The sequence below is a fragment of the Cryptomeria japonica genome, chromosome 4, assembly GCF_030272615.1.
Source record: "Cryptomeria japonica chromosome 4, Sugi_1.0, whole genome shotgun sequence".
Classification (NCBI taxonomy): Eukaryota; Viridiplantae; Streptophyta; class Pinopsida; order Cupressales; family Cupressaceae; genus Cryptomeria; species Cryptomeria japonica.
In genome coordinates this window covers 10,940,307-10,952,789 of record NC_081408.1, presented here as the reverse complement: position 1 = coordinate 10,952,789, position 12,483 = coordinate 10,940,307, and the positions used below count along the sequence as shown (strand labels likewise).

At 36.8% G+C, this 12,483-nt stretch overlaps 1 protein-coding gene across 4 annotated transcripts in view; it reads right to left on the bottom strand.

Moving 5' to 3' along the window:
• LOC131040776 (disease resistance protein RPV1-like) overlaps nt 1-12,483 on the bottom strand; it is a 40,239-nt gene extending 27,756 nt beyond the window's left edge. Inside the window, exons 1-5 of one of the 4 annotated variants that reach the window (XM_059219518.1) lie at nt 12,255-12,483; nt 11,989-12,143; nt 3,154-3,264; nt 701-1,029; nt 148-308 (exon numbers count right to left, since the gene is read on the bottom strand). In XM_059219518.1, the coding sequence (XP_059075501.1) occupies nt 148-308; nt 701-1,029; nt 3,154-3,264; nt 11,989-12,078 (691 nt within the window). In that variant the 5' untranslated portion in view covers nt 12,079-12,143; nt 12,255-12,483. The other 3 variants (XM_059219519.1, XM_059219516.1, XM_059219517.1) reach the window with 3 other exon arrangements.

The window sequence follows — 12,483 nt, the reverse complement described above, 5'->3', positions numbered from 1 at the left end:
GTGCTTCCAAATCTAGCAGTCGGATTACTGTTTCTCGTCCACTCTCAATTCCGACTGTATTAGGGTTAGTGGAAAAAATGAATCAGAATTTCCGGCAACACTCAAAACATAACAGGAAAAGATTATTTTAATTGGAAAACATACTACCTGCTGTTTGGTATGCATAGAGTCCCTGTGACTGCGGAGCAACCTTTGTCAATCTTTTCTCCATGTCAGTTATACCCCACAGTACAAGATCATCATACAAGCGGTCTATTTTGACTTGGAAGCTCTGTATACTATCGGCATTCACTGAAGCAGTAAGAAACCTTCACACAATTCAAATATGGGAGTTACATTAATATCTTTTTCTTATTATATGCCATGTTAAATTTATGAAGTTTTCACAGTCTATAATAATTTACTTGATATTCTTCTAGATTTAATCATGTAAATTTTGTTGTTGTCAATGTTTCGGATCAAACATCATGATCTATCATTAGAATAAGCAAACAGAGATAGATCATAATATTTGATCCCTAACATTGACAACAACAAAATCTACATGATCAAATTCAAAAGAACACAAAAACAAATATATTATATATTTCTCTGCCACCAGACTCCTCCTTACCATTTCAACTCACACCGTATTGACCTTTAAATTTTCTGAATTAGACATCCAGCCTTTAAAAGAAACTACTGAAATAATTGTACTGACCTAAAAACCCTTGCTGTTGTAAGTTGGGAAGCGCACATTGTGCATCCTACAACAATGCATTGGACTGCTTCATTGAGTTTTTGCTTCTCGTCTGGCATTTGGTCATTCAGCTGCAGAATTTGCTTTCCAAGATTAACCATCCTTCTCAGAATTTCAAGGCACTCACTCTTGTTGTGAGAAGTCTGAATACATCTCTCCAATACAAATCCCACCATAGAAAGTGCTGCTCCGACCCAACGAATTTTCCCAGCACCTTCGAGCAATTCTATAACAATTCTTTCTATCTCTGCACTTGTGCCAGCCATGGAATGTTTCTGTAAAAGAATATTCTATGAATATGAAGTGTGTTAGACGGTTGGCCCTCTTCGCTTTGTATCTCTTTTTGTGACCGAATAAATTTTTATCCCTCTTTTAATTCAGATGTGTAATTTTTCAAACCAATATTTTTAAATAAATATATTTAAATGTTTCAAAATATAAAGTTTTCTGACTCAATTTAAATATAACAATGTAACTAGAAATTTGGCAATTTTGCGTTAGAAAAGGAAAGACCACGAAGGATGATTTATCTGCATGGAATTGACATTAAGAACACAAAAACTTGTTGAATTGTTTTGAAAAAATTGTAACCTTCAATTGAACATAAAATATGAAAATAAATCTGAAATATACCCTGAAATTTCCCTGTTAAAACAAAAGCGTTTTGTCCTCTAATTCTTTCTTTTTTTTTGCCGACAGATCTTCACAGCCAACAGTTTTCATCCTTAATGTTTGAATGAATAGAGAAGTACAAATAATTTTATAAAAATAATTAAAATTATAAAAAATATGAAATCTTCACATATAAATAGTTATTCGTAACAAAATCCCAACCCTTCATAATATTGAATGTTACTTATGTTATTTTCATAACTGTGGATTAAAAATAGGATGGACCTCCACAATTATATTATGTCATACAATAACTTCTTAGTTGTCATATAATCAACTAAATTTATTACCTTAATTTCTTGCTTTAATCTGCATCAATCAAAATTCGTTAGAAAGAAAACATTACAAATGGTAACAATCAACATCCATTTAATTATAACAGTGCAAATCTGATTTAAATAAGAAGTGCAGATCTGATTGTGAAAGGTTATGTCCCTTTCAAAAGACAGAAATAATGAAGAGTTACACTCTTTCAAAGGGTGCTAATGGTGAAAGGGTGTTTCTTTTGTCAAAAGGTATACATGATGAAGAGGTTTGACCTCTCCCTCACATTGAGAAATATAAAAGAAACAAATCAAAAGCCTCCAGTGACATCACCATGGATCAGATCAGATCAGAACTGTTATTAAGTTACAAGCAGTAGCATCCTGTTTCTTGGTGGTATGCATGGGGATGTGCTTAATATATGAAACTTGATAATGTTTTTATGCAGAATTTAATAGTAATATTGATATAGACTGCAATATATATGACACATACTTAATTTCATATACATTCATAATACATTAAAAGTTAGTACACATACTTAAACATTCATAATACATTAGAAGTTAGTACACTCCTAGTCCATTCCTTAATCACTCGCTATTGCCCCTTAAGAAGATAGATTAGTTTTGTTAGGGAGAGGCAGAGTAATTCCTCACAAGGTAGGTGAATCCCAAGATGTGATGTGGATGGGGTCTTGAAGCCTTAAGGCAGCCTACTTGTAGATTGGTTTCCAAGTGTCCTATGACAAGTAATTCCCCATCCTCCTTAGGGTTGATGATTAGGAGAGAAGGAATTGGGGCTTAAGTATGTTAACTATCAAATGTATTATGAATCATTAATTGATTCTTAATTTAATCTGATTTGAATGCACAGTGGTGTATGTTAATCATGGGAATTGGCAGCCTCCTAGTTGGGGACATTACAAAGAATAAATTACTGCCCATGTTCCCATTATTGTTCACTCACCCAAACCCCAATTACTAACTTTCAAGAAACCAAAAAAGTGATAACTTTCCATTAAAAAATTTTACATGTACCAATAGCTGCCCACTTTACCACAAGTAGTTAAAATTTTTGGATTTTAGTTGGAGGAGTTGTGCAACTTTATTGGTACCCATAAGTATTGGCAATTTTTTAGGTGGTTCTCGTATCTGGTTATTAAGGAATCTTTAAGTAGGTATGAGACAATACTGTAAAATGACCACTTTTGACATTTGCGTACATAAAAGATTTCAAAGTGTGCATCATCACTATGTAGAAGCCAGAACAATAGCTATAAGAAGTTAAGATGCATACGAAGAAAGTCAAGAAAAATTATCAAAATCTAATGTATTGTTTAAAATTAGCTATAACGACTATTAGTACACTTCCTGATATATACTATTTCCCACAGCCAACCAATTACAGTGGTACATCTAAATCATATAGGAATGTTAGTTCTAGTTGATTTTATATTTTTCAAATCAAAACTTTACCGTTTTATGAAATCTATCAATGTTTTCCTCTACTAGCTGCAGTAATGTCTGCCCATCCTGGATATAAGAGCTTACTGCTGAGCTACATCCTTCTCTACTCTTCTTTCCTGACTGCATAGGAAAACAGATCAATTATATTCAATAAAGCCTGACAACAATAGATTAGGGAAGCAAAAGATATTATCAAATGTAGAACTGCGAAACATATTATCAAATGTAGAACTGCTAAAGAATCCCAAGAATGCCTTTCAACCCGAGAGATATAGGCTCTGGACCCAAAAACATATTAAATATTGTCTTTTAAAAAACATGTTAACAATCCAACCAAAATAGTGAGTATACTACAGATGGGCGTTATTATTAATTTTAAAAAGTTTGTCCACTTAACATGGATTTTCATATTGTTAATATATTTTTTAACAAAAAAAATATGTAGATATTCTTTGAAGATTTATTAAAAAATTATCATGAATTTTTTTAATGATTGTGTGTAAATCTTTTTTCTATTTTGGTAGGAAAGATAGGATTGTCTAAAGTAAAAGGTAATTGCATGATATTTTATTTTATTGTTTTTGTAAAATTTGATATATAGTGTAGCGTCTTAAATTGTACTCCCTACAATTTTGTCCTTACTTAGGCTTGATTTTGGCCTTTCGTCTTCCAAAGCCTAATTGCAATGTTGATTATGCTCGCACCACTTATCTATTCTGCAATTTCATCAATTTCCCAGTTTTATCGTATTTCAAAATCTTGATTTTTAGGATCAGGACTTACCATGGTCTGGTCACATTGCTCAACCTCTACATATTCCATTTCTTGTCACGTTGTTGTTGCCGTTGCGTTTCTCGTTTCTCGTTTCTAATAACATACCACCACAATGCTCCAATAATATATCTACCTTATGAAAATTGTTTCAAAAAACAATTGAAAAAACAAAAATTACATCAATCCATCCAAAACTCTCCACACAGATAACAGTTGTCAATATGCCCACACAACCCAATATTTTTATGGGGAAGAATAAACTACACCAAACAAAGATTGCATAGCTGTTAATTGGATCAATATTATTTTTTGCTCATTCTATAAATATTTATAGGAAAAATATGAGTATTTTTTTTATAATTTATAGTTGATTGAAAACATGTCAGCAGATGGTTTGTGTCACCTCATCCAGAATTAATTAATTCTAACAATTATATTGAGTGTAAATATATGTTTTCCAATGCAGTTGGGAGAGAAGAGTATAGAAGGATCTAGTTCAGCAGTAAGCTCTTATATCCAGGAAGGCAAAAAATTCCTTGAGATAATTGAGGAAAACATTGATAGATTTCATAAAATGGTAAAGTTTCTATTTGAGAAATATACAATCAACAAGTAATAACTAATATCATTCCTATATGATTTCATTGTATCCAGTTTCAAATTATTGGATGGTTGTAACTCTAAAAATTTGGGAAATAGATTATAGATTGTTTATATATACTTAAATAAAGCTTATTGTTGTGGAGGAAATTTGTTACCTCAAAGATGATAAACCCAAGAGAAAAAATCGACCCTCTAATACTTTAGTTATACTCGTACTAAGGGCGAGCCAAGGGATGAAAATGACAAATTAAGCTAATAGACTGCAAACTAAGACTCTAGGGCAATCCTGCTAAGCCTATATTCCCAGGGAGAGCGTGCAAGTCTGGGATACCAATGCGGCGCACTATCTTATTGTATGGACAAGGTACAAAGACCGTATGAAAAGTCTTAGAAAATGACTAAACTATTAAATAAGCAATGCGGAAAATGAAATAAGTGGAATATTGCAGAATACAAAGAGATAAAATAAGATGAATGAGAATAAAAGGGAACTTATAGTTGGTCCACGATTGAAGCCTCCTATAAGAAGGTAATTCTTTCACACTACCAACCTACACACAAGCAAGAAGGGAAATTAATGGGATTGTGTTTTGGAGTCTGCCTAAGTAAGACCCCCGTTTTGGTGTCTCCACCACCATGGACAACCCAAAGAATAGCCACGGGAAAGATAAAATGATAAAGACAATATAGATATGATAATAAATTCGAAGTGAAGAAATGTGAATGTGTAAATAAATCGAGTAAAGGTGAGTAAACTCCCCTTCTATGATTCGTGAAGATGGCACTATGAATTGTTCGAAGGATTGCAACAATGGTGGACTATAGAGTGTTGGAAAATCTGTGAATATTACTCAAGAAGATCACCAAGGGCTCCCACCTCCAAGAAAACATCCAAGAATCCCAAGAATGGCTTCCAACCGGAGAGATATAGGCTCTGGACCAAAAACCGATGTCAGTGGGCACATGTAGGGGCATTACGATTTCTTTTGGGCGTATGCATAACGCTCAAATAACCACCTTTGGACTGTCAGATTTGCGGGACGCTAGTGCATCACACAGACATCTCCCTACTGTACTATTGTCCCAAGGATGACTGGTCGACAAAGTTGGTGGGATTATGGTCTAGAGTTGATGAAGCGATCTAGGTGGACAAAAAGATAAGAGCGGCGCTACACAATCTCTGATGATGTGGGGGAAGGTGCCATTTGTTGTGATGAATTGTACAAGGTGTAATTTTTTATATTACATTTTGCCCCCACTTTAGCGAGCATGCTTTGCTAAGAGATGCGAAGCTAAAGTAGAGGAAGATAAAGAAAAGAGTCATGAGAGGGAGGCAAAATTTCGTTGATTAGACGAAGTTGCCCCCAGCAAGAAGTTTGAAATAGATATTGCTAACTAATACATTGCAAACATGCTAGCTACAGACTAACATGTTGGATGATAAGATAAAGGATAGATTAAGATGGATGATAGATAAGATAGCGTAACAAAAGTGAACCTCGCCTTGAGGAAAGCCCCTTATTATGAAAAGATACAAGATAAGCGGTTGTTACGATATGGGATACACCAGTATGGATAGCAAGGTGCATTATGCTAGATAGCCATATGATAGGGTGATGATGAGTTCTAGTATGGATAACCATACAATGAGCAAATATTTTGCCAGCATGGGTAGTGATACGCTAGATAGCCATGCGATTGGGCAATCAAAGAGAGATTTGATGAACAGTAGATTGGCCCCTATAAAGACAAACATAAAAAAGAAAAAGATGAAATGGTTTGGCCCCCATCTGGGCAAAAAGATCAAGTGGCTTGGGCCCCAGTTAGGCAAACATGAAAAAGAACAAGATCAAGTGGTTTGGCCCCCACCTATGTTGGCGTAAATAATTATTCATCATGGATATTATTACACTTTACTTAAGTTTACTTAGGTACATGCATTTAACAGTAGTTTGGGTATGAGACACTTGGGTGTTTGTGCCACATTGGGATAGTGTGTGTAGGAGAATTTCCACCTTTTATGCTGTGATCTTGTTACTACTCTATCATATCCACTTATTGTGGAGTGATAATTCCACCTTCGGGGTGATCCACCTCATGTGGAATATTATATGTTTCTCCTACCTACCACACCTATTTCCTACCTACCCTTGTTTCTTATTGAGCCACATGTCATGTTTGTGTGTTCACATATCCATATAGCCTTGCCTATATAAGCAGGCTCATATTCATTGTATGTAACGCTTGATGATCCAGTTGATCAGTATTTTCATCTTGATAGAATACAGTTTATTCCTATCATATATTTTGTCTCTCTTTTTTGAGCTTTCCATTGCCTCTAGATCTTGGCAAAATCTCACAACCTAGGGAAGCATGAAAAAGAAAAAGATCAAGTGGTTTGGCCCCCACCTAGGGAAGCATGAAAAAAATAATCAACAAGAATCATGCAGAAATGCAGATATGATGGCCCCCCCTTAGAATGATAGGCATGAAAGGCATGTCATTCTAAAGAGAAGAGTGGTTGTGGCACATTAGCAAGATGTTTCTGTGGAATGCCACCATTAGCTGGTGACACAAATATGTCCACAACATCAATGATGAATGCAAGAGGACAGGGGGAACCGATAGATTTGGCATCAGAACCCATAGCAGTGAGAAAAGATATGTAATATAACTGCGAGATGGGTATATTGTCATAGCACCAAAGTTCTCAGATCTGAAGAAGAGCACATGAAGACAAAGATAAAATAAAAATTCGGGTCAACATGGAAGAAAGCAAAAGATTCCCCCAACACTTTGCATCATCCCCGAATGTCGAAGAGGTAAGATATGACAAATAGAAGAAGTAGATAACATATAGAAGAAGTTGTACAATGAAAAATCCCCTATATTCGAGCACCTTCAAAGTAACTCGAGTACTCCAAGAGAGCAAAATAGATAAAGACGGTAACCTTCTATATCCAAGCACGGGAGAACGTAATCAAGGAGTAGGCTCTCCACAATATGGGGCATCCAGAGGGGTGAATAATAATGATATGTTAGAAACATTCTCCTTTTGGCTAGGAGGTAAACAAATAGGAGTGATGGTGATTGTGTTCACAAATGGGCCATCATCCGAAGGAGGATCTAATGTAGAAATGAAATTTGTTGAATGTGGGGGAAAAAAATCAGTGTAGATTTGCAGATCCCTATTAGTATTATCAATAAACTTATCTGACTTATATTTTTGCACATCAACTTTAATCACCCCACTATTGATGTGGTCTTGGAAAATATTCTGAAGATGATAACATCGCTCAATGTCATGACCAGGCACATGACGATAGTGAACAAATTTCGATCCATCATACCAAAGTGGGTAGGGTCTATTATCGAGCAGTGGTCGAAGTTGAGGAAGGTTAATTAGATTATCTTTTATTAATCCCTACATTATGCTCAGGCAGGAGTCTTTTAACTTAGGGAAGACTCTATTTTGTTGTGATCCCTGAAGGACAACCACAACATTAGAGACAACCTTGTTCTTTTTAGACCCTTCCGTGGACATGCCTACGAAGGACCCATCGCGAGGGTTCGGAGTAGAATCTTCGAACTGCGACATGGTGTGTTGGTAGTTTGTGAGTGCAGAACACATGTTAGAAAAGTTTTGGTACTGATTAAGGGATAGATTCTCCCTCAATGTCGGCTGCAGATTGCCAATGAACATCCTTTGCAGGTCACTATCTAGCAGGGTAAACGGGATCCTAGTGGAGATTCACTGATACCTTGAAATAAAATCTGTGATCTTTTTTGTTGGACTTCTTCTTACAGTGAACAAGGTCAGCAATAGTGACCATACTACCAATGTTAGCCTGAAACCGTCTAAGAAACAGATCCATGAGTTGATCAAAAGTACAAATAGAATGACTCGACAAAGATTTATACCGCTCTAATGTGGTTCCATTAAGGGACTATGAGAATAGTTTAAGCAACACAAATTCTAGGCTATGGTAGTCACTACACATGGTCATAAAAGAATCAATGTGCACATTAGGGTCCCCGTCACCATTGAACCTATCGAACTTCAATGATTCAGCCACAGGAGGAAGGATGGTGTTCAAGATAGTGATATCAAGGGAACTCTTCCTATGATATGTAGGCATAGATGATTGACTAGAAGCAGAGGCTAGGTTTGTGAGCTATAATTGTAACTGCCCCATGTTCTGTAAGATAGTGTTCAAGACATGATTAGTAAGAGAAGGAGGTGGAAGTGGGCCAGATGTGCCACCACCTCCACCAGCACCTCCAAGAGAACCAATTGCACCACCTCCACCGGCACCCACAAGAGAACCAGTGCCACCGGCAGAGGTAGTACTAGCACTAACCGTAGAGATATGAGCTACAACAGAGGCAAAGGTCGATCTACTAGACATACCCATATAACCCAATGGGGTGGATGACGCATTGATGCTAGAAATGGTAGGCATGGGGTCAACCATGTGTACTATCAAACCAGGTATGTCAACACCCAATTGAGAACCACTAATGTTAGAATGGACATCTTGCGAGGGTGCATCTGCCAAGGGTACATGGTTTTTGACAATCATAGATAATTCCCTTAGCATCTCTAAACCTTTCTTGTCCGAGATAAGCATGTCTCTCAAAGTATTAACTACATTCCCAACTTGAGGGAGGACATTCTCTTGATTAAGGAAACCTTCAAAATCTCTCATGTTCACCTCTAGAGACTAAATCCAATCAAAGACAATAGTGATAGTGGAATCGTGGTCAACAACAGGAGGAGAAGGTAGCAGAGAGTTCGTTGGGGGGTTTTTCTGAGAACTAGCAGCTGACGAGCCTCCCTTTAAAGGTATCTAGAGAGTATAAGAGGGGAAATCCTCACCAAAGTCAAGGAGGGGATTTTTTATCATTGGATCGAATAGAGGAGGATTGTAATGATCAGGAGGGAAACATCGTCTAGATGTCCTTTTGACTACAACTCTTATGGTAGTTGAGGTCGTAAAGATCATAGACAAGCCTTGCGACGCTAAAACCACACTACAAGGACACAAAGGGTTTTGTCTTCTACTAAATCGTGGTAATTACAAAGATGAAGAAGCTAATCCAAATGCTAAAGCAAAGATGTAAACTATGTTCCCCCTTTTTTTCTAATCAAATTTTAGATCTTAAATATACGTAATGAACTAAATGATACAAAAAGAAAACGGGCCTTCACATCAGGTTCACGAAAAATGTAGTGGAGGAAATTTTTTACTTCAAGGATGATAAACCCAAGAGAATAAATTGACCCTCAAATAAAACCACTCGGATAGTTGAACTGACCTGAAAATTCTGGCCGTTGCAAGTTGGGAAGCACACATGGTGCATCCTACAACAATGCACTGGACTGCTTTGTTGAGTTTCTACTTCTGAACTGGCATTTGGTCATTCAACTGCAGAATTTGCTTACCAAGATGAAGTATGCTTTTCAAAATTTCGAGGCACTCATTCTTGTTGTTAGACATCTGACTAAATCTCACCAATACAAATCCTGTTGAGACATGGACCAGCTAGGACTCGAACCTAGGACTTTCCATACGCTGCTGGAGTGCTCTACCACTGAGCTACTGGCCCCTCTTGGACCAGCCCATCGTCGGTCCGGGTGTGGCTTATTTCCAACACCAACACCCCCCTTAAGCCACACCTCTCGTGTGCTTGGGGCTCCTCGCTTGGACTTGGCTCTGATACCATGTTGAGACATGGACCAGCTAGGACTCGAACCTAGGACCTTCCATACGCTGCTGGAGTACTCTACCACTGAGCTACTGGCTCCTCTTGGACTAGTCCATCGTCGGTCCGGGTGTGGCTTATTTCCAACACCAACAAATCCAACCACAGAAAGTGCTGCACCCACCCAATGAATTTTCTCAGCACCTTCAAGCAAATCTATAACAATTATTTCTATCTCTGCACTTGCACCAGCCATGGAATCTTTCTATATGGGAAAATTATATGAATATGTAAGTAAGATATGACAATCAACATCCATTTGATATATAATCTATTTCCTAAATGTTTAGAGCCATCCAATAATTTGTAATTGGATACAATGAAATCATATAGGAATGTTATTAGTTATTACTGGTTGATTTTATATTTCTCAAATAGAAACTTTACCGTTTTATGAAATCTGTCAATGTTTTCCTCAATTATCTCCAGGAATCTTTGGCCTTCCTGGATATAAGAGCTTACTGCTGAACTAGATCCTCCTGTACTTTTCTCTCCCGACTACATTGAAAAACAGATATTTACCCTCAATATTGTTAAAATAAATTAATTTTGGATGAGGTGACACAGACCATCTGATGACATATGTTTTCGATCAACTGTAAACTATAAAAAAATAATCATATATTTTTCGTATAAATATGAATAGAATGAGGAAAAAATAATATAGATCCAATTAACAGCCATGCAATCTCTGTCTGGTGTAGTTTTTTCTTTTCATGAGCATCAGAGCCCTATAAAAATATTGGGCTGTGTGGATGCCCCGAGCATTCTCTCCCTGCCATTAGCCCTTATATATCGCATCCGGGGCACGGAAGGCACTCTGGCTCAATCTCCACCTTACTTACGCGGGTGGCCCCTACTATTCTAAGGGACCTATTGGGGATGCCAATATTGATTGATACTTACTTTCCCTCCATTCTGGGGATTTCTTTCCTTCCCAGACAGACTATGGAGGGAGGAATGAACTTATCAGGTCAGGGCCGCTCACGCCTTCTATTTATAAAAATATTTCTCACCCTATCTTCCGCCTCATAGGTAAGGAATAAAATACCCAGATTATCTTCCCTAAATTCGTAGGTAAGGATTTCGTTGTTGTAGCAAAAATATTATGACAACCGGCTATTTAGAAAGATCATTGATGTAGCATCCATTTCAATTCAATAATGACCATTGTCCATCCCTATCTAGCCATTGAGTTTTTGGATGGAATTGATGAAAGTTTTGTTGTCTTATATTAAGTTTCAATTGTTTTTGGAGCAATTTTCGTAAGGTAGATATGTTATTGGAGCACTGCGGTGTGAGTGCAGGCTGCACAATAGAAGAACGAGACAACGTTTTGTTATTTATAGACATGGTTGTATGAGGAAGCCATTTATCTTTGGAAGGGTTTGAAAGTCAAAAATTGTATGGAGTTCAAAGAAAAGATTAAATATTTTTTATATTGCAGGAATCAGGTAGGTCCCGTATAAACTGCAGTGTCAAATGAACTTTTTAACATTTTTTATATTGCAGGAATCAGTTAGGTCCCGTATAAACTGCAGTGTCAAATGAACTTTTTAACCAGTGATGCTGGTACGACATACCGGTAAGAATAGAATAGAAAAGCAAACAATAAACTAAAATTATTGAGAAGCAAAACATATTTAAAATGTAAAGTAGAAAACCTTGTGATTATAGAAAACATATGTGTAGATAACATACCGCGATCTTCAATAGCTCTTCGATAAACTGAATCAGTTCATGAAGCTGGCTTATATCATTGAATCTCTTCGAATGAATCTTGTTGGTCATGGAAGGTCCAGCATGAACAGGATGAGAAGGTGAAGAGGGTGAAGAGCAATTGCAGGAGCCACAGCCTGAAAGTAGAGAAAACTTGCCCATTACTAACACAAAATAAAACACACAGGAAAGAAAAATAAAACATGCTGAGTGCTGCTTCTTTCTTCAGGTACAATATAACCACTCACTGGGATCATCTGGGTTTTATCTTTGTAATTTGTCTATAGTGAATGTTTATTTTCCATCCAATGTCAAAGGGTCATTGTTAAAGAGTTGAAAATAGACGAATGTTTTTGGTTTATTGGAGAAATTGAATAGTTCTGAATATACTTGGAGAGTTTGACTCTTGTTGAGTGTAAGGTCCTAACGTCATAAGCGATGAGGTCAAGATCTGCTTCAGTGTTTTTGGTGAAATGA